The sequence below is a fragment of the Varroa destructor genome, unplaced genomic scaffold (assembly GCF_002443255.2).
Source record: "Varroa destructor unplaced genomic scaffold, Vdes_3.0 BEIS01000001.1, whole genome shotgun sequence".
NCBI lineage: Eukaryota > Metazoa > Arthropoda > Arachnida > Mesostigmata > Varroidae > Varroa > Varroa destructor.
Window position 1 is genome coordinate 39979731 of NW_019211454.1, and position 27934 is coordinate 40007664.

Below are 27934 nucleotides of genomic sequence, written 5' to 3' on the forward strand. Positions count from 1 at the left end.
TTTACCACTTTGCAGATAAGAACTGAATAAAATCGTTTGATACGGCGTGAGATTGAGGCTGTTGTTAAAGTAAGTTCTGGTTTAAATCGGGTCCAAGAACTTTGTTCTAACGGACGCTTGTATTAGATGCCGTTACGTTATGTATTTCGTATTTTGTGTTTGTTCGCGGGTAATCAGATCCAATGTTGCCCAAGAAATGTTGATTGAGTGTCCATATTGACGCGCCTGATTAACTACGCTGTGCCGAAAACGAAAGTACGGTTACGCGCAAAATTTTTCGAACCTTTTTTTATATCGAACCTTTGGATAAGGTATACCTATTTAATCAAACCGCTTTGACCAAATCGCTTGATTCAGAGTTACGTAAAGGGTTCAAAACGAATTGCGACACCGTGGATTTGTTTCACTCTAACCCACTGGGGCGAGACCTTTCAGAGATTTCAATCCTGTTGGTTCCAATTCATTGGAAACCGGCAGAATAGCTTAGTCTTACGTACGCATATTGTCAGTCCAATACGGACATGTCAATCTATAGAGAAGCAAAAGGTGACAGCATTTGCAGCTGTGTAAATATGCAGAACCGCTGCCTAGATCCTTTGATTATAAAACGTAATGATCCGGTAAGTCTAAACACCTGATAGTTTTCCGGCAGATAGCCACGCATGAAAAGACACGCAAGTTAAGGACGTTCCGATATTACGGGAACGCTTTACCCTAACATTGACATGTCTACGTCAGAAGACCTGACAACGATAACGAAACCTGAATGGAGAATTTGCACTTTGAAAATTATTATTTATTAGGGCAATTAAATTATAAAGCATGTTCTATTATATTGCAATTATAGCTTATCGGTAAGTCGATACGGATAATCTCAAGGTACGATGTGCTATCAAAGACATTGTGGGATGTAGTTTGTGCTGCAAGCACTCTGTTCTTTCGATTAGCCGTTGTTCTAATGTACGCGTGCCGTACACTGAAAGCTGCATTAGTACCTCAAATAAATATGACTAACATCCATGATACTTCCTTTATATAAATCGATACGCAATCAGCAATATTTCATTTTTTTTTTTTATTATATATTACGGTCCCAACTTTTAGCGCCAAACAAATTCTGCACTTCTGAAGACTCTCGGTTCACTTTAGCAAAAGGACTCTTACACTACATTACATTACGAGATTGATGTCTGGAGTAACAGGTTGGACGGAAAACTCATCGATTTTCTTGTAAATCGAAGACCAAAGTCATTCGAAACACTGGCATATGGCATACAAATATTAGATCACGCTTATGCACTTTTCCATCGAAAATTCTTGCCTCGACGGTAGTCCTGAAAACAATGGGTCGTGAAGGAGTACCGTAATGCGGTTTCTGCTGTGTAGATAGACGCGGCTATGTCTGCTCGAGAAGGACTAAAATTTTGGGAATTTTGGGAAGGAAAAAAAAATTTCTTTTAAAGGCTTCCACGCATCCTATAAGCTACCTAAAACGACGCTAAGTGCATTGATTCATCTTGAATTCGAAATATCAAGCTATCTCAGCGCTCGAATCAGGTCACCAGATCAGCTAATAGTTCCTGAATCATGAAACGCCGAGATCTGGCCACGACCTGCCGAGATCCTAGCAACGCCATAAGCTACGAAATTAAGGTTTGTCGTTCAAGATTGGCTTCCATTGATAGAGCTAACAACTTTAAATAGGCTTCGCGTGCCTAGATGAATCTAGTTTGTAGAAGAGGTATTTCTTGCGGAACGTTTAGCTTGTCAAAGTACGTGGCACTTTATTCGAATGAATATCGAATAAATATGATTGATGAAGAACCGAATAAATATGATTTTACGCAATAGTCGACATCCTGTGGAAAGCTTGCTTGAAGAACCCAGTCCGTTATTTCGGTTTTGTTAGAGATGAGCTGTTTGAGGTCCTAATTTTTCCCTTAACGGGTTGTTATTTCCAGGATAATCATTTTCTAGATGTACCTTTCGTCCTCTGAAAATGATATGCGAGGGATTTGTATTCCTTATAAACACGTGCGTATCAACAAAATGACTTGTTACATAAATACCACTCAAACGTTCCCTTATTTACACTGTATTAACGCATTTTAACAAATGCGTCCATAAAATGCGCTCGTCGAAAAGCGTGCACATACATCGTGCAGAGCTTGCGATTTTGACATAACCCGAACCGGATTCGTTTCAAGACTTAGGATCCTCCTTCCTTTGAACTCGCCCGCTCTACTTTTTTTCCCTATAGATAATCTCTTAGACGCATCTTCGATGATTTCCTCTTCTGCAGTACTAGTACCTCTTGAAAATGTATCGATAACTGTGGCCATATCATCAAATACAAAACAAACTTTTTAATGGTAATACGCTTCACTATCTGGCGTTTTTTTTCCAATTTTTTTTAACTTTGGGTTTATTCAGCTTCGCTCCATGTTATTTTTTGACCATCTCCGTTTTTCGGCCCGTTTGTTGGCACAAGCGTTGCTTCATTGTAGCTCGTGCACATTTACTTCAGTTTTTATGTTTTGCGTTCCAACTTTTTTACCATGCTCTTCTGGCACATTTTCGCGTTTTTCTAGCATGACCACACGCTCGTCGGGTAGCGCTTCCTGGTCCCAGATTGAATTTCCGCAGTGTCGGTTTGCCACGACACGACAAACTCGAGTCCACGAAGCCTATCGACCAGTTCTGAACAATGGAATGCTTGCAAATATCCTATCTTTGCCCCGAAATAGAGTACGTGCTTGTCTTTAATTTCTCCAATGGAACCCGTACCTCACGTGACGCCGTTCTTTGAACGAATTAATCATTGTAAACGATCGCCGGCTTTTTCCATCACTAATGCTATGCTTGTCGTACGTGTTCTATTTTCGCTGAATTGCCCTACACTCCTAGATGCCTAATGCTGCGAAACCCTGCTATTTGAGGAACTTCTGTAACAACTGGATCAGCAGGGCGCCTACCGATGGAATTGGATTCTCTTGGCACGAAAAGCTTCAAGACGGTAGGTTCTAAACTGTTAGAACCTGAGCCATCCCTATGTTAGTTTTTCATGTTTTCATACGAAATTATTCCGCTTTCACTTAAAAGCGGAAGCTGAAGTATCCTAGCTAACACTTTTCCTTTTCTGAAAATTAGAGGGCTAAGTCCAATGGCATTTTTAGGTCGCTTCCTATACATACGCTGATTGACTTATTGTTCGATGGGTTAAGCCTTTGCAATAGATGTTTCACTGCAACGACGCGGGCATCGACGATCAGCGTCCCCAATTGGTACATTCATTGAAACCGTGATAATTACCGATCTAGTAGCGATGATAAATCACTAGGAACTTCGATCACCCGTTCGTGAAATGGCCGTTTTTCTTTGAGCACAGCATCGAGATTGCTTAGTTCTTCACTAGGAAAACGCTTCTATGAGAAAGATTATGACTTACCTTCTTTCGGAATATTAAGGCTCATCAAACATGTAGTGTAACTCTTCCGATAAGTCTTTCCGTTCTCATGTCTCAGACGATTGTGCAAAGTGAGCCCATCAATTTCTACCGAACTTACCTTTTACAACCCCTGAAGCATCTTAGAGCGTCTTGGTAGACCAGAACCAGCTAGCAGGCATAGATTCTGCACATTACTGGAATGAAAGCGAAACAACGCAATTGCTATCTTCATAGAAATATTTCTGCTATTTCGTTCGCTGATAGTATTACGTAGAGGACGATTTCGAACGTATTCCGGGTAGGAGGTTAGTACAATAAACTCTGGTGGAACGCAGCTGTACGGTAAGCTGATTATAAATAAGCTGCAAGCTGAAGATCGAACGCAAAGCTCCGTCGCTGTGCGATCGACACCACCTACCTGATCCATAAGCACCAATTTAATTTCAATATCTATCGTTGTAATGGATGGCGTAATCTATTATATGCACCTGAATTGCTTTGCGTGGCCTGTTTTGCTGCGCGTTTGTATCTGTGCGTTGATTCATATCCTACAATACAAATTTACAAATTTTTTTTTCTCGTTACTCTGTGGCTGTTATGTAATGAGGAGAAATATTCTGCTAGATCTGGATTAAAGGCGAAGAAAAATTACCAGTGAATCCGAGAACGCAGTACCAAAGCTACATAATGCATAAGGTTCAGCTAAGTTAGATTTTACCTTTGCTATTGATCGTCACTGCTCCAAAATAGTTCTGATTTTCGTTGAAAATTCCTCCTAGCAGACCTGATCAGTGCCACGGATTCTTTAATGCTCACGAACTAATTGCGCAAGTTTAATACCTACACTAGAAACAAGCAGTTTTACGACGTCTTAACCTGCCATATCCCTCGACTTTTAAATAGAATCGATAGATATGGCATAGATAGTTCATACAGACAATATATAAATAATAAGAGATAATACTGCGTTTTCATTAAGAATGCTAACTTCGCTCACCCCTATAGGCTCGTAAGTAACTGCGCACTTCCTCCACGGACTACAAGATCACGTGTATTGGTAGCCGGTTACAATCACTAGTGCTTCGTTATTTCAACACAGAACGCGTAAAAAAATCTTAGGATACGCAGTCTAGGAGATTTAATATTGTGAATATATTTATTTTTGATTATGCTACTTACTGTAAAGTGGCATTTCGACAGGCAAAAATTGTTATTAATCAGGGACTCTGTTTAGCTAAGAGAAACGCAAATTAAGCACCGTGACTTTAACGGAGAAAAACGTATGAGAATAACGCCGTGCCAATAATTGTTGACATTCAGCAAGGATTTTATGTTACTTCTATCTTAGACCTCAGAGTTATTGAGAACCAGAGAGAAAAATTAGATCCCTTTGTGATGCCCCGAACCCAGCACAAATCATACGGTTCTATATATTTCGCTTTACGGTAGGACATCGCTTACTAATGCAAGCGGCATGGTAAAAATAAAAACTTAATAAAAAAAAAACTTAATAGCTTTACAAAATTAGATGGTGCTTTGGCCTCACTATTGTTAACTAATCAAACACCATCCTCCATAACAAACAGCTTGTCGATGTACAGGTTTTAAATAAGCAGAGCTATGAAAAACAAATAAGTCTACGACCTAGCATCCTCCAGGTTGCTTATAGATCGTGCTGTGGGGCTAATATCAAACCAGTAGTAATTATAACTAGTAATTAGCAGGTAAAGGGAGTCGTTCCTCTCCACTCATATGACGTTCTTAATGTATTTTGCTTTCAGATAACGACGTGCGGGTTGCTAGCTTCAGGTGGAGAGGTTTGAGCACTGAAGTGCGTGAGAGCCTAGCCATCTAGGCTGGCGGCAACTGGTAGGTTTCTACCTATTTTACGATCAATGACGATGTATATCGATTGAAGGTCGGTGAAGGCGATAAGTTGTAATTGTCGCACATTAACCACGGGATGGAACCTGTGAATTTGTTGAGAAAGATAAGCTAGTACCTGACATAAATCAGTGTAGTTCATAGAAATTTCTAGGAAGGCTAGGAGCAACGAGAAATCAATTGTTGCTTGTGAAACACAATGGGAGAAATTACGGAGTATTAGCTAAAGATCCAACGCGGCATGTCACCAAATGACGCCTCACACTTAACCGTAAGCGGAGACTGTGTTTTAATTAAAATCGATTGTACGGAAACTCTTGCCCGAAATGAACATTCTAAGTCTTGTTATATTTGTGCACGATGGGGCAAGGATTCTAGTGGGGCAATATTGAACCTTTAGAACCGCTACGTGTGCAACATTAAGCTTTCAAGTGGCTGAGTGCCTAGATTAACTATGTAACATAGATTTCATGAAAGGTGTAAAGCAGTTCCTCCGTTTCCAACAGCTGTCTACCAAATATAGTAAAATAGCAGGTCAAATGCTATTTAATGGCTTTTTAATACGAATGTTTAATAGTTAATATTTTTGGGAATTTGTTTAAGAATCGTACGTTGCAGACAGCAGCTCTACCAGCAAGCAACGTGAGAAAATACTTTTGAAGTATGCGAAACCCTGAAGAAACAACCAATCACCAGGCGGAGTTAAAACCGATTCAGTGATGGGTCCTATAGGGAAACAGGAATTAAAGGAAGGCCAGACGCTCGTGTCACAGACGGGTGCTAGAAAAAGATCGGAAGTTCTCAATAATGTAGCAACGGATGATCGATCGGAGGTTGTCACAGGTGGAGTGAATGCGTTATTAGGAGCTTGCGACTCAGTAGTTGCTGGCAGCGATACTGCAGCTACGACGAACTCTGAATCCGTTAAACAACGAGCGAAGGCAGCTGTATTAAACTTTAATCAGTATATGGATAGGGGGCAACTAGAAAATGCTGCTAAACCCAACATTCTCCCCGATCCTGACAAAGGAGTTGGCGAGGTAACACCAGATCAAATTTCTAAACTTTTGGTGCAAGCAAAAGCCGTAGGTGGTGTTTCAGGACAAAGAGTAACACTAGCTACAGTAGGTTTGTGCGGAAGCATAAAGAATACCGAAGCTGTGTCAGTTCAAAAGGCGACTGTTTTAAAAGAAGCTATTGTTCAAACGACCAAACCTATCAGGAAGGTAGACCGCCGGTCCTTATCCAAGAAAAACATTGCACAAACGATATCTATGGTAGGAAATACGGATACTCCAAGTTTTTCACAGCTTAAACCTACGAAAGCTGCTCAGATATTAGGCGCCGTAAAAATGAGAGGGCCGCATCTAGTCCAAGACAGGAGGCATTTTAGCGACTCAAACCGTGCACCAATTTTGGTGTTTAATCAAAGAAGGAGAAACGATCCAGATACAGAGCCAGCTGTGGTAACGGAACAGGCTCAGAATGGAGGTCATAAAAGGAACATTAATTATACCCCAGTCGCCAGACCTGCAAGCCATCTGCGCATCGGTATTTCTCAAAAGGCCCAATTACCTCAACATTTAAAAACAGCTGGGAACGTCAGATCTGCTCGGACCACTGATACAGCTCAGGCTACGAGATGTTCACGAGAAGTAATGCTATCGTGCAAAACGGGGCTTTGCCTCAGTCTAGATGCCACTGAAACTCCCAAGACTCCTAGAACTATTCGAACAAGTGGAGATGCTGAAAGCAACCGGTCTGCAATCAAGTATAAAGCTCTTCAAAGTTCGGTATTGACTCGGAACGGTAAGCATGGTCGGGATGAGCAACCCTCCCTAAATACGCACGTTGTTGAAGAAAAAATAACAAACCGAGAAACGCGAGCAACTAGCTCAGCACTCATAAGCCGAAACGCTAGTGCCACTGGACGAAATGCAAAATATGGACCTAGTTTCACGCTGCCTTCAACTCACCGTCGTAGAACTTGTGTCAAGGGGGCTAAAACCCCTCAAGCTTCTTCAACAGTCGAAGCCGATTCTTGTGGTCGAGGCACTGCAAAAGCCTCTCAAAACACGCGACCTCGCTCTGTCAGGGATACGGGGGCACAGGGTGACGCAAAGAAAATTGGACATGTACGACAAACATTAATAATGGAAGGAACCGGTGATTGTTCGAGGAAACACATTTGTTCTGGAAACGGCGTCATTTGGAGGTTTGGCTATCGTGGAAAAAATCGAGGGGCACGTATTCTATTTCGAAACAGAAGTAAGACACCTGGAAGAGTCCGATCATTCAGTACGAACCAGCTAACTACGCGCGCTCAAGACCGTCGTGGTAAAGCAGCTGTGGAGGTTCGACCTGGTAATCGACAGAGGACTACACAGGAAGCTCGTGGTTTTGGAAAAAATAGGTCAGTTGCCAGGGGTCACACTGCTCGTCGAAGGGCTTCTGCGAAAGTGGGTAATCGCCGTCATCGATGTAGGACAAACGCTGCGGAATCTCGGAGCCACTTGGACCCAGGAACTATGATAGGCCGAATTTATATACCAAGTCGTACGCGGGCTCGAATTAGACCTGCTAGAAATCAAAACCAATGGGCAAGATGGAGGCTATGGGGAAGGCAGTGTCGCTGGAGTAGAAGAATTCAACCGAGTATCAATACCAGTAGCGGTAGCGGATCAAGCAGCAGTACACGTGCAAGATACGGATCCCGCTTAAGAGGAGGTTTTTCCTCTTCCGGGGAGTGTAGTGGTAGCGAAAGAAGTGAGTATGAAGATGAAGACCTAGATTATTCCGATGATGGCTGCGAAGAGGTCAGTTCTTGGCAGAGCATGGATGCGTCTACGGAAGCCGAAGATGATAATGAGCTCAATGTGTACGACCTGCGACAGGATAAAACCGACCGGTATGGCTACTTTTTAGAGAGAAACGAGGATGTTTTAGAAGAGGAAACTAATGAATGTCACAAAACACCGCAAAAATTCGATCAGAGAGCGCAATTCACACAGGTTAATGCAAAGACTGCCCACGTGCCGCGGGACAGGTCCAGGGCGAAAGAATCTAAAAAGCGAGATGGTGCTAAAGGGATACGACGTTCAGTTAAAGAATTAAAAACAGGAAGTAAATGCGAGGTTATACCGAGAAAAGAAATGAGTCGCAGAAAAAAGAAAATCGCTAGAAAATTAAGCCCAGTTATTATCGCAGCAGGAAGCACGGGTCTTCATGGAGACGAAAATCCTGAGCAGGAAACCAAGGATAGATCTGACAGAAGAGGCAGACAAGGTAGAACTAAGTCTCCTTTCAAAGCTAAATCACCTACACGTAACAAAGGTACCACTATAATTAAAAGAACCAAAAAAGTTCGGGGGAGAAGTTTGCCTCCAGCTAAAACTGATGAAGAGTTTGGCAATACAGTCGATTGGACGAAATCGATAAGATGGGCCAAGGCCACAGACTGGACAATAAGAAGTATGAAGAAAAGCACTACACCTACACCTACACCTGCACCTAGGGTCCCTGCTAAAAAAAAAAAACCGAGGAAGTTTGAAGATATGGAACAACCAATTCAACCTGATGAGCCCGGCGAGCCAGCTGCAGGAAGCAGCCCAACTATGGACGAGCTAGAACAAGCCTTGGTGAACACTAGAGGTCCTACAGGGGCAGGAATCCGTATGGCCAAATCTGCAAGAAGCATCGGTATTACCTGCGCGTTCCCTAGACCTTGTAAGTCACACGCGAGACACAACCTTTCAACGAAACAACTATCTCCTGGAAGCCGTGAAATTTCCATGGAACATCGACACTGTGAAAGTGACAAACCCGACGAAAATCGTGCGTGCTTTGGATTGCAGAATTTCTCTTCCCGACGTAGGTCTCCTACAAGGCAATCTGCTTTAAGATCTAAATCTTATACACGATGTAGGTCTGAAGGCCCATCGTACGGCGTGGTGCTTTTTGCTTCGGAAAAGAGGAAGTCTTCCATACGAGGTGTGGTATCGGATGTCGCATCGGATCGTAGACACATTCGATTTTCGTCAATCGATGCTTCCCATACCGGTGCAAGAAGTTCTACTAATGAGGAACATCCTACAGAAAGGGAGTCTTCTACGAATTAAAGACCTCGATTCTGAAGTAGTGACGCCAATTTTATATCGCTGGTTCCGAATTTCTTAAAACATTCATTTAGTTGATTCGACGTTTCTCACATTGCAGGGATTCTTTAGCGCATGTCTTATAGCGATTTTGGAGTATGAACATACAAGTTACAAAATGAACTTCGGATGCGTAAGCGACCACAGGTAGCATTTTGCGCGCCTATCTGCACAGTATACCAACATAGCAAAAGGAATCGCTTGGCCCCGTAGTACCGATAGTTACTACATTCCAAAGTTGTCCCGAAAGCATTCGTTTGTGATAAAACGATTAGTTATACCGCATGACTGTGATCTAAGACAAGAATGTTCTTGAGAGGTTCCTTTATAATCGATAAACAATTCCCTATTTATGTGCTCATCGTAAGGGGAAGAACGAAGTGAGGTGCAGGGTTTAGTAAGAAGGATGTCAGTGGACACCCAAGTGCCGCAATGCACACCAACATGTTAAGCTGTCATGCATTAGTTAGCGAATCTCTAACAATGAATTGATTTGTTTAAGCTGAATTTATATAAATAAATTATATTGACGATCATTTACTAAGCGGAATTTCCCGTGCATAAGAACATGAGCACTCCTTTTTTCAAATATATACGGCATGCGAACATAAGTAGGTTCAGGCAAAGCTAGCGACAGTGTATAGGGTCCTTATATCCTAAAGAAATACAATAGGACAGTTTAATGTGAACACATAAATACAACTTATTGAATAGAATGCTAAGAAATAGAACTAGCGATTTTGAGAAGACTAAAACTTAGCCGCGTTTAAGGGACAATATCGGAGCTCGTAGTTGCGATCCGCTTTTTGCGTGCGCGCATCTAAGCCAACTTCTATTTACTTCAATATGCCGTCAATCTGTAAGAGCCGACGCCTCGTTAGTTATGAAGCCTTACAACGAAGGACGAAGAACTTAAATTAGTACATGAAACAACACTTCAGCCGGTAGCTGCTCGCACCACTGCTACTTTAATATATAGGGCTCCAGAAAGTGTTTATTGCGTATTTGCGTTTCGCTGTTTTTGCAAAAATGGCAGGCATTGAGCCAACGAAGTATATAAACCGACTGACAATAAAATTCCGTGAATAATCATACAATAGGTCGATTAAAATTAGCGATGGAATATATCTTGACTACCTGTAATCCTATAGTTATGAACAGCGGTTTTAAAAAGGCTTCACCAGGGACGAGTGTCCCTTACGGCAATAGATACAGGATATCTACAACAAATAAGCACACATTATTGCTTTTCGTTAGAAAAGTTAATGTATAAATATTAGCGTGACTCGTTTTTGTTCTTTTCTAGTATAAGTTTTCGTATGTGGCATCTAAGCAAAATGTATGCCCTTCGATAATTTTCGATGTACAATGCAAGAAGAACAGCAATTCCTGAAAAGTGCGCGTCAGTCACTAATTAAATATCTCATCCCGGGATAGACGGGGCTCAACTACGGTGGGCCCTGTTGGAGCAAGTATCTTTATTCAACGGTCTGAAGTCCGCCAGGAAAATTTGCCGGGAGCATTGGATGTCTCGCACATGAAAAACATTGGTGCTTGAAATGCGTGATACGAAATTCATGAAGTGATGGAAGTTAAGGCAAAATTATGCCGCAATGAAGCTGTTCGACTCAAGTCGGGACCAACATTAGTAACATACTTCAATCGACCACTGCTGCACGTTCGCGTTCGACACTTAACCTGCGAGAGCGATAGGAATAGAATGGCGTAAAACCCTGTGTCAGGTAAGATGCAGTCTCTATACAACATTGAAAAATAAATTGGTCCTTATGAACCTGTCACTTGTTGCCTAATTGCAAAGAACGACTACCATTATGAATTTTTGCTAACTGTTACAGATAATCACGATTTTGGAGAAGCTCTTATTTGCCATTCCGATTATTCAAACGAGTCCTTTCACCTTTATAGCTGGCCCGACCTTAGCGGAAAACGTTCGGCATACTGTTAGTTTAGTATTCGATATAGCCCTAGAGAACTGACACCATTCATAAGTTTATCCGAATACAACCGGACTCAGCCTGCTCCGGTTTGTACTTCAGGAAAACAAGTAGTAGATGACGCAGTTGGGAGACCTGAACTTTAAAAACATCTAATGCATGTGACTTAGGGTGAAAATTTCAGTCCACACATACCTTACATTGTGATTAGGGACCTGTGAATTTAAGTTGCGAAGCAAGACGCTCAAGTCGGTGTTCTCCTTTTACACAGAAGATCTCGTGTCCTAAAAGAAATAGATCTTATTATTTCGAACAGAATTTGATTATTTTCGAGGCTTATTGTTATTAGTCGACTAGGCCTTGAGGTATAGCCCGGGGCGAGAAAAACGGTCAAAAGGACTACTCGTATTGCATCGGACTCACCACGGCTGTGGGAATATTAAATAGTAACCTTTGGCCGGTTTGGAGTGGCAATGATACTCAGTCATTCTTGAAAAAGCATAGAACGCTTAGGATGCGAAAGGGGCTCGTCTCAGCTACGATGATTGAGAAACTGCTTAGGTTTCCTCTAACAGCAGCGTTTGCGGTCTTGTATCTAAAAATAGCGTTCTGTGTATTTGACGTACCTCACCTAATGTGTGCCCCGAAAGTACAGTTCCATTATCTCTATCAGATCGGATTCACGTATCGAAAAAGCGTCTCACTATTCAAGAATCAACATTAAAATAGAGATGTCTACTAGCTGCAGGAAATGCCAGTATTCCTTCTGAACTACACAGCGGTTCAGCCTAATAGAGACGAAGTATGCCGCCAATCCAAAGACGACACGAGAAGGAAGTAAGAGCTCTGTTCTACGTTGTAGTGGAAAAATGAAAATACGCTTCATGTGTACAAGCAGATTAACAGCTGTTGCTTTTACAGGGTTTTGTTTGTCACAGGGTTTTATTAATACGTTCGTTAACAGACGTTTAGTTGCCATGGCCGAGAAGACGATCGTCGCTATGAATGATGTCAAAGACCCTGCACGCGATATCATGTCGCCTATGGTGCATCAATGGCTTTAGTGACTGTCCTTAACAATGTAGCACGTTTGTTACAGCCGCTTCCACAATTCTATTCATTCACATTATATATTAGAAATTAACTTATTAGATCATATTTAGCAAATCCAGGTAATAGTTCCTGGTTCGATAATCGAACAAATATAAAACAGCAGGATAAACCACACAAGCTCTAGATTCTAGATAACGATGAAACTAACAATGAAGAACACTAATAATTGGCGTGTTGTAAAGTGGGACCAATGAAATCTACTACAGGCATTCGCTATAGTCTGTAGAAGCGCGCATCTTTAACAGCGTTCGCTTCTGATCTCTGCTGCCATCTCATTTCAAAGAAAATAGGCCCACGGCGTGTACCAAGTAGCTATTTTAATTTCAGCACATCCCCTGGCCGAAGCAACATTTACGTTATCGCAGGTTTGAGTAAGGTCACTCTATTTTAGGCCATCTATTTTCTACAAAACTGCGCTACATCGACATTGAACTTCATTTAAATAGCTATACAAAAATTTACATATGTAGCTGAGAAGTTCAAAAGCTAACATAGTGCGTTAACTTATTTACAGTGTACTAGCATATTCCATCCAAGCTCGACGGGCAAAAGGCCATTGGATTTAAAGGGTACAGCCAAGGTAGATCACATCTTCATCGAATTATATTCTGGCGATTTATAGGTATGTAGCATCGTGTATACTGACAGCGTTTGAGGAAGGCAAAGAGCTCGTTTGAATTGCAACTTTGCCCAAGTACATATTCAGATGTATTTGGAAACATCTAGGACAAATTTACTAGTGGATCATTTGTCGTGTGTAGCGTTTTTTTTTTTTTTTTTGTTAATGTTAACCGCATAATCTTGTAGCATCTTCATGCTCACAGGTTTATTTCAGATTGCTGCTACGGTATTGATTGCAATAGCCATGTACATCATTTGGTAGGGCCGGCGATATAATCACGATATAGTTAGCGTTCAATTAGTATAGTAGCGTTGAATAGGTTACCAGTCTATCTATACAAAAGGTATGCTCATCAGAATATCCGGCAATCATTATTCGTACAAGTATTATCAAACAGCCAATGTGTTTCCGAACGAAAGATTGAATAAGCAACGCCATGCATTGGGACATTGTTACATACCCGATGCGATTCCCGGGCATACGTTGAACAAGATGTCGGAATCGTCACGGCTAGCCGATAAACATACAATACAAGAAGCGCACGAGTCTTCTGACAATAAGTAGCAGCCTATATGCAACACGCAAGCTAAAGAAGCTGAAGATCTCCTGACTACCATGGATGCCATCTTATTTCGAAACAGGACGTGTCAGTTTATTTCAAATTACACAGTTGTGTTCGTTAGACTACGAGTTTGTCGAATATGTTTTGAAGGTGTGGCTTTCATTTCTATGTAACTTGGTATCTGCCTGATTGTTTTCAGAAAGTCTAGTCTTTGATGTAGTTACTTTTGTAAATGCACATTTGCTCACCCCTAATCCTACTTGGACGAACAGTTGTATAATCTCAACTAGAGAAATTCGGACTTACATATTATAGCGTTGGACTAAATGCGTTAGTACAGGAACAGCTTTCCGAGCAAGCTATCAGCATATTACGAGCGTAACTTAGTGTAACCCTGTGGGGAGAATCTTTCTTTAAAAGACGACGCGCGTCGCACACATCCGTCTGTACGTGTCTGTATGTTTTCCAACCGCTTTAGTATCATCAGCATATTTTGCATTTGTCGCCCTGCTGGACCCACTTCGGTAAAGCTAATAGAGAACATTCGTTCAAGCGACTCTAGGCAGTTGTATAGAGGTATGGCGATCGAGGTGCTTTGACAGCTTACGGCAATTTCAGCTGCAAGCTGAAGTCAAGATCAACTAGAGCCAGAAGTGCACACAAGTGCGGAGGGCCCGAACCAGAAGCAACAGAATAGGCCCGCACTTTACAAGGCGTCACGTCGTTCACGCTGCCGACCATTTGTCCGCGTTGACCGTTTGTCAGCGCGTCGTTAGACCGCAAGAAGGCTGTAGATGCTTGAGCCAGAACTTCGATTGTTTGCTGGCAGTAGCGCAATCGCCGCCGCCGCTGCCGCCGCTGCTGCTGCTGCTGCTGTTATTAGTCTTGCTCCTACTACGGGGGATGTGGTAGTGTCAGCCAACGATACGTTTACAGCAAAAATTGCCCCCACTCATTTACTTCCGCGCGAGGAATCGTCGAGTGGAACGACAGACGTCAAGAAAACTGGCGCACCGGAGGGCTTCTTTGGTGCTGCTGCCTTCTCTCCCCCTTCTGCTAATATGTGTGACAGAGGGGAAAATTGCCGCTAATATTAAAGCCATAAGAAAGACCTCTCTAGCCCTCTCTCAATACGACACCTTGGGGATTGACAGCTTGAAAAAGGCATAGGACGTAGCAGCGTTCATTGGAAGAAATTGATGTGGGGAAATAAAATTGAGGCAGATGGAAAGTTACTATCGGAAAAGAAGAGGCAAAAAAACTTCAAATTCGAGATTGAAGGAAACGGAACTTGACAATAGAAGCAATTTACAGTAGGGTAAACGACTGATGATGGTAGAAGACGAGCGTCGATGTCTGAGAGGAAAAAGAAGATACTGTGAGGAAAAACGCGCCATTTTATAGTCTTACGTGTCGCACAACTTCCTAAGATGATTTGCAGAATACCGTACATTCACAGGCTCGTAGTTCTTCTAATTTAATATTCGGGTAGAGTAACTTCTTCTACTTTTGAGAGGATGTTTTGGCGCACTTTTATTGAAGATGTATTCTGAAGCGATGTAGACTGATGGCGTTTTAAGACACATAACTTATTGCTGTTGTTATTGCCCTTACGTAACAAATGGATTCCTGAATATGAATAACTACCATATGAAAAGCTTCATTAATTAAACCCTCTAGAGGAATGTCGCTGATCTTCGAGCAGAATATCTAATCATCGTTCGAGCATTCTGTATGTGAGATAAAAACTAATAAAAATTGTAAGTATCAACAATAACAAGTAAATTATTATCTATCGGTCTCGCACTCGGAAGTTATGGAAAAGTACGTCAATCCAACCTCATAATCGAATGTATTTTAAACATCTGTATGGGTATTAAAATCAAGATGTAAAGAAAGTATGTAAATAGAGCGTTGCTAAAGCCGTTGCGATCCTAACGACTTAGGCGACTTACGACTATCGACGTTCATAATAACCGATATAACGAGAGCTACTCCGTGGTATAACTTTTGTATATTTTGTTAAATACTACGGTAGATATATAAACACATACCGAAGATTGATTTCACAGTATAGGTCTGTAAAGCTGCACGAAATAACTTTCGGTAACCTTTTAATATTAACCCAGCTCAAGTGCCATTTTTATAAGAGAATTTACAACGTTTCAAAGTTAACCTTAATTCATTGTAGCTGCGCAATAAGCTATAACGATAAACGTTGTATTTTTGGAGAAGTTTACTGCGTCTTGCAAGCTCGGATAATAGGCGAATTATGACGGTGTCTCCTATAGTCTACCCTACCCCATTCATCCTATAATAAGCGTAGTCATATAATTATTTGTTAGTACTATTATTAGATATATTCTAGTGTGAATGGAGGATCAGGCAACTTGTATCTATCTTTCTTAATCTCACTATGGTGCAGCCTAAAGTCTGAACTCTGTAGGAAATTCACCAGTTCGACATCATTAATGGGTCGTCCTGTTAGATACTTTGAGTAAACTAATTTCATTCATGTGTCCTATCAAGACAAACGGGCCGGCAAAAGGGACTTCATAATTGCCGGGGTTTCTTCTGTACTGCTATTCGTTTACAAACTTTTACCAATTACCTAGACAGCTAGCAAAATGTCGGCGTGTTACTGCGTTGGAAAGGTTTCATTTTTCTGCGTTGGGTAATCGTACTCGTATGTAAATAGAGAAACTCCACCGTCTCTAATTTAACATGAGATATTTTCCTAAAACTGAATAAGTTTTCATCTCGGCGGAACAACGTAATGGGCATTTTCACAAGGACACTTTGCAAGTAAGATTGTTGGTTCAAATACATTTAACATAATAAACTTCGTTCGAGGTTTGCATATACATGAAACAAGAAAATCATAAGAAACTTAGACATTTATTATATTATATGCAAGAATGCAAATTCAAACCTTATTTAGTCTAGTCGACAGTATGGCGGAACATGGTTTTCATGTCTCAAAACATCGAGTAATCCTAACATACTGCACACAATGTATTCTGTACATCGAACGATCAATATTTTATACTAAACAGAGTGAGCTACGTCGCATGTTATTTCGCGTATCTGGAGAGCTCACCCTTAAAAAACATTAATTATATGAAGTTCTTAATAACTAATCTAAATCTACACAATAAAAGCGCGCCGTCTCTTCTTGAACACGGACTGATTTGATAAAAAGAGTTAAGTCTACTTACTTACTAGCTACTGATGGGGATTGCATCGAAACTTAGCTTTCAGCAATGACCGTTCTATCGGCTGTACAGCCGCATTGTAGTGTCTAAAATTGAAATTTATCAACTTTATCAAAAGATTGACAATGTATGAGAGGACGAGGTTCAATCTTGACTAATTTAAAGGAACTTGAACACAGCTCTGCAAACTATGTCGACTTAATCAAAAACGCACGCATATCTTTCCCTAGAAGATCATCGGAGGGTTGCTCTAGCATATGGACCTCGTACAAGAAAATACAACAAAGAACAAGACAAATAAGGCGCATATGGAGTATGAAACATAAAAATAATTATTTTCTAATCATCGAGGTATGACGAAGCTCGAGTAAAGTGGCATAAGATATCCAGAATAAATCTAATAGAAGATGCGCTATCGGCGTTATTATAGTTTATTTGCTTCTGCCTCAAACAAAAATCATTTCCAGTCGTAATCGGCGCCAAGTAGAGAGAGAGAGAGAGAGAGAGAGAGAGAGAGAGAGGATAAGAAAAGGGTCTTCACGGCCCATTTCATCCTAGCTTCTCCTTTCTTTACCCTGTTGACACCGTGACCTGTATGCAGGAACATCAACGTATTCTGTAACTATAAGCTACATCGGATTTATTTAATCGAACCTATATTATATGAAGGAACAGTTCTCTCTTATATACGTTATATATACGAACCTATAAACGTGAATACGCTTGTGCACTCCAGTGCTTTACTTCACAATAAATCCGTTACGGTAGACAACAAGCATACTTTTGTTTCCGTCCCGCTGGAAATAAGCCAAATGAAATTATTCAAAGCTTAGTTTTGTATTTGGACGCGTCACCTGCTCGCCTTGTGTCTTCTAACATAGACCGATAAATTATTCAGCCTTTTGTAGAGGCTTGGAAACCAACATTTGTACAGGACTAAGCCTATGAAAGTATAAAATCATGAGCAAATAGTAAGCAGTGCTTTCTCGTGAGAAAAACGAATAACAAAACCTAACCGCGTGAATTGTGTAAATAAGTGTTATAAGAAAACACGATAGATCTGTGTTACAAGCCGTGCCTAACTGATAATCGCCCGTGTCCTACCATACCTAATCAAAACTGGAGAACGGCAACGATCAGCGTATAATTAATTTGATACCTACCTCACACACGTACCAACCGTATGAATCTAGACTATACCGAACGGTTCCCTCAGTGAGCTCGCACGAGCGACAAATTTTAGGGAATTGACGAAATTGTACAAGTTGCCACCTTGTAAAACAGCAAATTCTAAGAAACTAGGAAGAATTTACTTACGTTCAGTGCGGATAAATTCCGCCTTCTAAAGATACATTGATCTTTAGGCCACATATCGATTCTTTGATATTATATCTTTGGATCCAGACCAGTTTCGCAATATGTTCCTAGGCCAGTTCCAGTACGCCCCTCTATTCACGAAGTAAGCCACATGTGTAACACATACATGTGTGGTGGGGAACGATATATGTTGACTGCAAATGTTTAATGTCGTGATAATTTAATTATCTTGCAGCAATTGTTTCAGTGAGATCCGTCTCCGCGCAGTGGATTTTGCTCGCACCCTCGCATATATCTAAAAGATTAGATGCAGATACGTTATTTTATATTATATATAAATTAATAATGTGCTAATTTATCAAGGCGCTAAAATACGAATATAAGGCTATCTACAAATCGATAAACCCAACGCCGGAAATAAACAGGGGAAGGATTAGCGGTTAGCAATAATATAAGCAACGTGCCTCTACTTGCAACGAGTCCAGACCTCATTTTATCTCAGAAGTTTCAGAGCGAGCTGATCAATCCAGCTATCCACGCGTGCGACACGAATTGCGCAACAAGAGTGGGAAAGTTGGCGACAAGTTAACACGTTTCTACTAGCAGGCTCTTTTCCTCATATGTCAGCAATAGATTATGTCACCATTCGTCAATAATTCTGCCCTCACCTGGAAGCGTAGAAGAATAAGCTGCACAATACTCTCAAACAGAACCAAGCTATTTTCACAGAATCAGGTAGTTGTCGAAGATCTAAAAACAGTTCTATGCGTTTGATGTTTGTATATGAATTGGTTACTGAATTTAACTATCGTGATATAAAATTAGTGCGGTTTTCTTTCTGGCAGTTGAATCCGTTGAAATAATTGCCGACTCCGCTTTTCGTACGACTTTTTATGGCTAAACGTATAAAAATTACTGAAGAAAATGCTGATACAAGCGTAGGCTATAGGTAATTGAGTCAGGCGATATTATGTAGGCTAGCACCATATTTCTTCGCTGATTGCCGATGTGCACCATAAAAATAGTTCAATACATATCAGATGCATTAAAAAGGGGCTTACGGCAATGAAGGATGTGAGATTCAAGTTAGAAAAAGTACAGCTAGCGCTAGCGAGTATAATAGGTTTACAATCGAAGGATCAATTGGTGGCTAGTCACTCGACATTTTATCTTTTAGCTTACTTCCTCTAGTTTTTTTTTAATGTGATGAGCTTTGCGTAGAACATATGACGGCAGCTACTGCTAAGCTTTCGAAACACAGCGGAACAAAATTGGAAGAAAACCTTGCACAAACTGAAAGCAAACAAATTTGAGACTTAGTGAGGACATTTCTGCAGCTTCCGGATAAGTGCTGATATATCGAGACAAGAGAACCGCAGTTTCGCGGAATCCATTAACGAGGACATTGAATACTATTACCGTTTCATTATTTGACATCGTGTAGCCAATTTGATTCCAGTTGGGTAACCCGTTTAGCATACGATTGAGGCTCTACAGTAAAGCACGGTCACCCAGAGCACCGAACTCATGCTCCGTTTTAAAGTGCAAATTTATGAGTTTTATATAATATACGCGCTAGTGAAAATCGTCCACGCGTCGAGGGGTCCTAGAACTATTTATGATGGTTTTAAATTCTGGTCGAACATTGAACAAGGACTAGTTTTTTGACTATGGCTCCGATAGTTTTTGCTGATCTTACTTATAACGCGTGCAAGTTATCCAAGAAAGTCCCGATGTAAAGTCAAAACTTGGTTTACCACGGTGAGACACTAGCATGTTTCCACTGAGGTAACGTTCTACCGTGGCAGACACAATAAAAAATTACAGTAAGACTCTAGAGATTTCCATTAGGCACTAATTATTGATGCATCTATACCTCGTAGAGAATCAAAATATGGCTAATCAATAGAAATTATGAGAATACGTTTGACTTCTATTCGCGATATTGGTTATCCTTTCATTATCATGCCAATTGTTTAAAGTGTCGTAACTTAATAGGGATTTGAAACAACCCACTTCGTTTCTGTAACAACGAAACATTGATTAAAAAAGCGGCCTAGGTCAAGATGTATGCTGGACGTAATAACTCTAAATTAATTTCAGCCCATAGAAGGGTGGTTATCACCGAAGATAACCCCTGACAGTCTGAATCAGCGAACCTTCATTCGCCTAGGTTCGTGCCTAAGCTCATTACACATATAATACAACGATTACAACGGTCCCTTACCTAACCCAGCCAGTCTCTATTCTTCCGCCTTGTCCATTCTCCGGCCAGCTGTCCCACAGGCCAGAGTATCAAATTAATGTAATTACCATATCGTGAATGCCCTCTCAGCAAGTTCTCGAGTCAGGCAAATCCGAGTCCACTAAATGTATATATGCCCTTTCTTGTTCCGCTGTGCAAACTCGCTTAATACGCAGAAGTCCTTAACGCAAGTCTGAGAACCCCTCTGTCCCTGTACCCCTTTGTAAATCAGGTTTAGCAAACCGAATTTCCTATCTCTTAACTGAATAACCTTCTTTGTTGCCCGTACCCCGTCCTCTGCCCAGCGCCCAATTCAACTTGTCCGCACATCGGCTGTGTGGTTCTTATCCCGTTCTCATGGGGTAAATATCAAATGATGATAAGGAACAGACATTTACGTCGGCGGAAAGACTGCTTGAGATCACTTTGTTTGCTGTTTGAGCAGTCTGTGAACTAGGAAGTGATCTAAATTCTGTTTCGTAACCCGACCACTTGTGGCGCTAGTGCGCACAGCGTGGCGAAGATTCTGGTGGCTTCCGGATCCTGCGCTAGGATCGAGTGAGCATAACGATAATTGTTGCCTGCGTGCGTGTGTGCGTGCGTGCGTGCGTATTCCCTATATTCCGCGCTGTACGACGCATTTTTGCTAGAAATCATTGAGCATATTCAAGGCTATATGCATAAGGAGCTCAGACAGCCTGAGAGCGTACTAGGCATTTCAAAATGGGCCCTTATCATACCAAAAAGCCAGTAAGTTTAAGGGTAATATCACATTTTTGTCTTTATTTCTACTATGTTGTAGTGAGAACGTCGGACAATCAATTAGATGGAGAAACAGCGTCCAGATCTTCTCGAAATTCGTGTAGTACAACCAGTCAATTAACTGAGCGAACGCCTAGCCCGCGCAATTTGCTACAATCCAAAGCACTACATTTCCTAGGAGAAGATAGTCTTCTGCTCACCTGCCCACACGTTAAGCATGATAACTACGATTTTCGTCAGTCAATATCTTTAATGTTAACCATCAAGAGTATTTGCTATACTACTAGGTGCACGATTTACTATTACGTTAGCCGTTTTATATCAGGGTCGACCCGAATTGCATATGAAAACACCTTCTCGTTTCAGCAGCAACATTGTTAGCACAATAGAATAACAATTGGCGATTGACATTTGATTTGTTTGACGTGTGTTAGACTTCAATCGATAAGCTCTACTTTCCAAACCTGCTTTCGTCACGATTCAGGAAACGATCTCTTCTAACGCCTATTCGTAGGCGTCATTTAAACAACTTGCGAGCATCAAAAAACCGACGACAACATACAATTCGAGACAGGTCCGCTGAAAGTGTCAGAGGACTGTCACCAGCTATACGGTTTTGTTGATCCTCATGGTACAGGAATGAATAGCTTTCCAATAGCTCTCGAGATTTAAACATTTTTAAATTCTGCTGGTCGTACCACACCTCCCTTCCACTAGGTTTGCTCTATAACTATAGTCATTTTATAACACGCAATGAAAATGGTCGCCCAGAAATGAGTGGGTCTTACAAAAGTTCAATGGCCTTTTGACGTGGATGTATGCAGTAGAGCAGAACTTGGTTGACAGGTTTTTAGACAATGAAAAAAAACAATACAGCATAAACAGGAGCCAAATATATCATTTATCGTTTACCTTCAAATGGATTTCACGCAAGCCCTATAGTATCAACAAGACTAGTCTAACGAAACAGAGTCCAGCAGCCTGGCCTAAGGAAACAATTTCTTTTTAGAAATTAATGCCACAATCCGAAGGTTAACATTCGCGCCGAAATATACCGTCTGGCTTCTATTAAATCTGTGTTATTCCTTGAACGCGCCCTTTAATCCTGTTAGTGCTAGAGTGCTACAGACCTGAGCGAAGTAACGACCAACAGCCCTCTAAAATTGGGGCAAGCTCCAATGACCTCTGATTCTAGAATTCAGCAACAGGTATCTCTTCTGACTCGCATTGTTAGTACTGCAAGACCATACAGTCTAGCATGGACGTCCGTTAACAAGCTAGCTATATAGAGATAGATTTTTTATGGAATATTTGAAAGTGCGCGAAACGGTCAGTCGGCCGCTCAGTCAGGTGCTTGGTTGGCAAGCGCAACTCAGCCGGCGACCAACTTAATGGGTGCATATCCATGGTGAGTGAGTACGGTTGAAAAAGTGTCGAAAGGCCTGTTATAGGAAGGAACTCCATCAAGGGATTGTTTTTTTAAAGAAGTCTTCAAAAAAGTCTCGAACTTCAGGGACCAAGCTTTTAACAGCTCCAGTGCAGGGCAAGCTAACGCAAATGCGTTTCGTCTCCAAGTGAACCCCAGAGTAACTACAGACCTGTCACCCATTCGTCGTCGGCTAAACGCTGGTCGTCGTGATGAAGTGACAGCATCGCCCCTATATGGTGTCCAAGTGTTCACAGAAAGTATTATATCACTTCAGAAACACTTCATCCGTTTCAACGAATGACCAAATGCAAGCTTAGATTACACTTTTATCAAGTAGATCTCTGAACTGATTACACAGTATATATGGTTAGTGCACACGCATTGCTATCTCTTATAAAGGTCCTCTAGTTGGGGCAGAACGGATCGCATGTATGAGAAGCTTTTACCAACCATAACATACGAATCATTTGAATTAACCCGATGACACCTAAATCTCATAAGTGGTGCTTGTGATACTGTGATCGGTTGCAATATTAACATCCAACCTCTGTTCAAATTAAGATTTCGACTCGACAGAAAGTCATATGGTCATTTCTAAAATTTCAATATTCGCAAATTCCCGTGCTATCTGAATTTGCAGTGATCAGTGTGCCCAGGCTTGTATTCCTACAGATACTGTTTTTTTCCCTTGTCTAATTTGCTGTCGGCTGCTATATTCATATGCTCACAGCAAACGAATCCACTGCCACTAACTTGGCGGTATAAATTAGAGAGGAACATTGACAGGACATTATAAATGGAGGCGAATTGAACGAACGCTGTTCGTTTTGGCTGCCCTACGGAGTCTCCAGGGCCAAGGAAAACATGGCAAATGGTAATGCGATATGAGACGAAGAACGGGTGGCTTTTCGGTGGGGTGCACGAACGGCATTGGGTGGAGGGGGATAGGAAGAACTGCGTAGTGCTCAGCAAGTTTCCTTCTGTTACTGCCACGGTTTCTGCAGATGCTCACCTCTGCCAGTAGTTACAGGGCTCCAAGGACTTTGCCTGCATCGCTTGTGAGACTCCTCTGGCTGGCCCCTGGCGGCAGTGGCATCGGTCGGGCCACTCAGAAGAGTTGTTCCTTGTCCTTTTGGAGGAGTTCTGTTAATTAAGGTTATGTACGCGGCTGTCGTACTAGCTGGACATGACTGATCTTTCGCTTGACCATTTAAAATTATCCTATAGTTATACGCACAATTAATTTGACTAGAGTAAATCAGTTAAGAACGCTAGAAGTACGTGACAGTAGGATGCGGAAAATAAGAATATTTAACTATGTTAAATGGTAGGAAGTTATCTAAAACCACTTATTTAAAATCAGAAGCGGAGTAGTAGTTATAGTAGCGGGCGTTCCTGACTGCTGCGTGCAGTTCTAACTACAACAGAGTTTAGGTTGTAGCGCATACGCGTGAATAAAGCAATGCCAATCGCCCCGTCAATGCCCTGAAATACCAATTTCCTTTTGCATGGGACTTTTTGCCCTGCCCCTTAGAACAATATCATCATTTCGTTTATTCAGGAACTCTATTATTGATTCTCGCCGATGCCCTAAATGATACCTCCCCCTGTCTCTGCATTGTATTTACCACTCTGCTTTAAACAGTTTACCTAAATTTCAATTAATCCGTCTTATACTTTCATGAATAGTATTGCTGTCACCGCAACTGTGACTAGTTATTTCTCTTTATTCTACTCGTCTGTGAATTCCCTTGTGAAGCTCCCGCTATTTTATTTGTAGTCGATAACCACAAAAAATTAGGTATCTTAAATACTTATACAGTGACTTAAGCTACCATTAAGTCTTTTAGCAGTACCTGGTCGACGGTGCCTTGTTGGTTCAGCAATTTCGAAACCCCGAATTCACTAGATGCTAACGTGAGAAAAAAGTTTGATAGTCTGAAGACGAAGCATTATATCTCGGTTCTCTGGATTATTGAATTGCTTTGGACTCTATCAGCTTTCGACAATCCGAGTTATTCCTTCATGTTATTGTTCACGGACGTAACAGTATACGGACGCGAAAACTCCGTATTTGTACGAGAGCTTCTATGTAGCTTTCTTTTGTATGAAAGCTACTGCATCCATTAAGTAAGATGTGTTAAAAATTAAAATCACAGGGTATTAGCAAGGCCACCGACAAGACAAATCGACAAGTTGTAGTTCAACACTGTCTGTAGCAAATACGACACGTTTTATTATTATTATTATTATTAAAATTCAATCGGGCGTTTTTTAACGATTAATATTTTGTTAAATGACATTGTGCGTAAACGCGGCACCACATATTAAATTGCCAAAGAAGTATGGGGCATTTTTAATCCAGACATTGAGAAATAATATGACTAAATTAACTATGTGCCATTTCGATCAAGGACGCCCTGCTATTTTTTTTCTAATACTATAATCCTATCACGATAGAACTTGCGTGGTTTCTGAGCAAAATATTGTGACAGGTGATCTTTGTATTCCCCATTACTATGAAGCTAAATTTACATCATAAAGGGAGTAAGAACACATGCTGCGAGACCCGCTATAGAAGGCTATAGATACGTTATGTAATTTCCCATTCAAATGTTCTCAATTTTTGCCAGCTATCATCATGATCGCAAACGATGCCTTCTCTGCTCGCTAGTTCCGGTCGATTCTTCTCAATAGGTTGACGTAATCTTATTAGTTGCTGACAGTAGAGATTCGTCACACTCGTCAGCGGGACATCGTCAGCGACTCATAACACACGCTTCCGATCCGATCTCATCAAACACGTAGCGTCATCACCCGTTCCATCTTTTGATTTACCGCTTTAGAAATGGATTGATCCCGTTGTATTCCTGTAAAGTTTCGCAGATGGAAATACGGTCGAATTAATTCTTTTGCATCGGTTCGTATGCGATCTAAGCATCGAGATTTCTCTTATACCAGGCGGTCTTCTGCTGGTTTAAAGTTGTTCGCTGGCGAATGTTTAGCTTCTTGGCGACATCGTGGACACCCACGTGTCGGTCTTGCTGAACTTTCGCGATCACTTCATCAATTTTTTTCCATAATCGATCGACCCTTCCAAACGGGAACCAGGAACTTCCAAAACGGACAGAACAATTTCTGGTCTGTTCCGATAGGCGTTTTGATTATAAGCCGCATAAGGTTTTTCCGCGCCTGGGCAGCATTTGTATCTCTCTGAAAATTAAACTGTAAAATATAACTAATCTTTGCAGATATTCCGCCCATCTTTAAAGCGCTCTATCGTAAGTTTGAATACAGGCACCTTGATATTCTTAGCACATCTACTTCAGCCAAATGTCAGCCTTCAAACGACACCAATGCGACTTATATTTTCGAGATTATGTGACTCGAAAGTTGTATCGAGCAAGAAGAGCGATCGACATTTTTTTTGGTAGTGTTGGATATTAAAAGCGCCATTAAGACACATATTTTTTATAACTTCCTCTTAAAATAAACGCTTTGAATGCATCAAAGTTAACCAAAACATTGATTTACATATTAATGAAGACATAATACAAACTTCTTGCATTTTATGAACCAAACGTCTGAAGAAATTGCCAGCCGCAGCACTAGAAGCAAAACTCGAAACGTTTAGGTAAACGCGTTTGCCCATTTACTCTCTCCACGTCCGATTATAAATAGGTATTAAAGTTCTTTTAGACCTGTCTATGATCTGCACACGCGGCCTCGCGACTAGCCGGGTTTTCCATTAGCTGTCCATTAACATCCACTCGGTAATAGACTTGATAGTTCCGTCATATGCTAGCCATCACCGATTTCATCGGACAGCCTTCAACTACTTGCAATAAGAGTAATCGGCCAATTATAAAAGTTCACAGCTCGCATCATTCTATCATTACTGCAATTTTACGACAGATGCAGTACGCTTTTTCTGCACTTTTCTATAAATGTTAGACCATTGAAGGGTACCTGGTTTTTCTAACTCTCTTTCTATGTTTTTGTCTGAGGTGGCCTATAGACACAGTCCACGGGGCGACTATTCATCGTTACAGTTTGACCTCGCAAACATTGGCTCGAAGGTAATTGTTTAGAGCGTAGAATGGACACAAGGGCAATAACACGAACCATGAAACAAAAACGGAGCAGGCCGCATCCAGAAGAATGGGCATCACAACAAAATGCGGCGCATTTTTCAACTGTTTTATCCATTCCGGCCCCTGCGCCCGTCTGTCCTATCAATGCCTGGCCTTTCGTCTCTTCTTCTTCTTCTTTTTCCTCGTCGGCTTCTCTTCGACATCGCTCAAACCGTTTTCCCTTCCTAAAATGGATGACGCGTTCCGAATCGGCTGATCTCGACCGGTAGGCCACGCCGGCAAGCTGCGTCGAAGGAGGCTCCTTCCCTCGATGGCTGTTGCTCGACTCGTCCCAGTTTTCGGTTGGGAGTTGCTCCCAGCGAACGAACCAACCATTCTCAGCCACCTCTTGCTGCTACTAGACCGCATATCCAAATGCCTCATGTGCCATGGTTGCTTTCAGGCGTAGCACACCATTAAGCCCAGTTGCGCACGCCTCAGTGTTGTTTCTTTGCGAATCTCCAGCCTGGTCAACTGTTGCATTCTTTTTTCACTACTTCCCTCTCAGCCTTTGCCACTCCGACTGTTCCCGCCTCTGAAAACATTCGTGTGCCCTTTATGTTCACATTTTGATACGGGTAGCATCTCTCTTTATTTGATGTAAATTTCAACTAGCCAACGTCTCTCTCCGAATCGTCTAAGGCGTACAGCTTTTCTTTCGTTCTGTTCTTATTAGATCCAACAGCTGCTATTAACCGTTTCACACTGAAAAGTGTTTTCCCAGAATGTTTTTGCTTCGTATGAATATTTGGCAAAACAATGATGATAATTAGTTAATTGTTATTATGCATCACTGATGATGAAGAAGTAAAGCAAAATATATCTCATTCATATCCTTGTCATACAGATATCTATGAAGGGGACAGGGTCCCGAAGACCACGCATGTATCCGTTTGCTTATTCATTGTAAAGAACACTATATTTTTAGATATATGCAGCACACAATATGTGTGCATATATATAGCCTAAATTACCTATAGACTAAAGGTGACTCTTCCAAACTGTCTAGACTGCACACAAATGATATTCTGTAGCTTGTGTTTCACCGGCTGCCGACCGAGCTAGATTGTGACTTCAACGAAAAATGAGCTTTTG

General features: G+C 41.3%; 1 protein-coding gene and 2 long non-coding RNA genes across 16 annotated transcripts in view; 1 reads left to right on the forward strand and 2 right to left on the reverse strand.

The window, feature by feature from the left end:
- Window positions 1-767: 767 nt before the first annotated feature.
- Window positions 768-4670, reverse strand: LOC111252861 (uncharacterized). Of its 2 annotated transcripts, XR_015319033.1 has the most exons (4): window positions 4446-4670; window positions 3937-3996; window positions 3449-3642; window positions 768-1993 (listed from the first exon to the last, which is right to left on the reverse strand). It is a non-coding gene; the product is annotated as an uncharacterized LOC111252861 (long non-coding RNA). The 2 variants fall into 2 exon arrangements; XR_002674382.2 differs by having other exon boundaries at window positions 768-3642.
- Window positions 4671-5160: 490 nt separating this feature from the next.
- On the forward strand, window positions 5161-10036 carry LOC111243029 (uncharacterized). Of its 2 annotated transcripts, none has more exons than XM_022788031.2 (2): window positions 5161-5317; window positions 5936-10036. In XM_022788031.2, the coding sequence occupies exon 2, from the start codon at window positions 6052-6054 to the stop codon at window positions 9448-9450; it is 3399 nt and encodes a 1132-aa protein (XP_022643766.1). In that variant the 5' UTR covers window positions 5161-5317; window positions 5936-6051; the 3' UTR covers window positions 9451-10036. The 2 variants fall into 2 exon arrangements, with proteins under 2 accessions (XP_022643766.1, XP_022643767.1); XM_022788032.2 differs by lacking the exon at window positions 5161-5317 and adding an exon at window positions 5368-5603.
- A 7332-nt stretch (window positions 10037-17368) lies between these two features.
- LOC111243146 (uncharacterized) overlaps window positions 17369-27934 on the reverse strand; it is a 93998-nt gene continuing 83432 nt past the window's right edge. For 5 of the 12 annotated variants that reach the window (XR_015324178.1, XR_015324169.1, XR_015324160.1 and 2 more), the window contains 5 exons: window positions 23719-25576; window positions 18735-18938; window positions 18271-18565; window positions 17659-17750; window positions 17369-17544 (listed from right to left, as the gene is read on the reverse strand). This is a non-coding gene — a long non-coding RNA (uncharacterized LOC111243146). Of the gene's footprint in view, window positions 17545-17658; window positions 17751-18270; window positions 18566-18734; window positions 18939-23718; window positions 25577-27934 lie in introns of those variants that run through there. The other 7 variants (XR_015324177.1, XR_015324171.1, XR_015324153.1 and 4 more) reach the window with 3 other exon arrangements.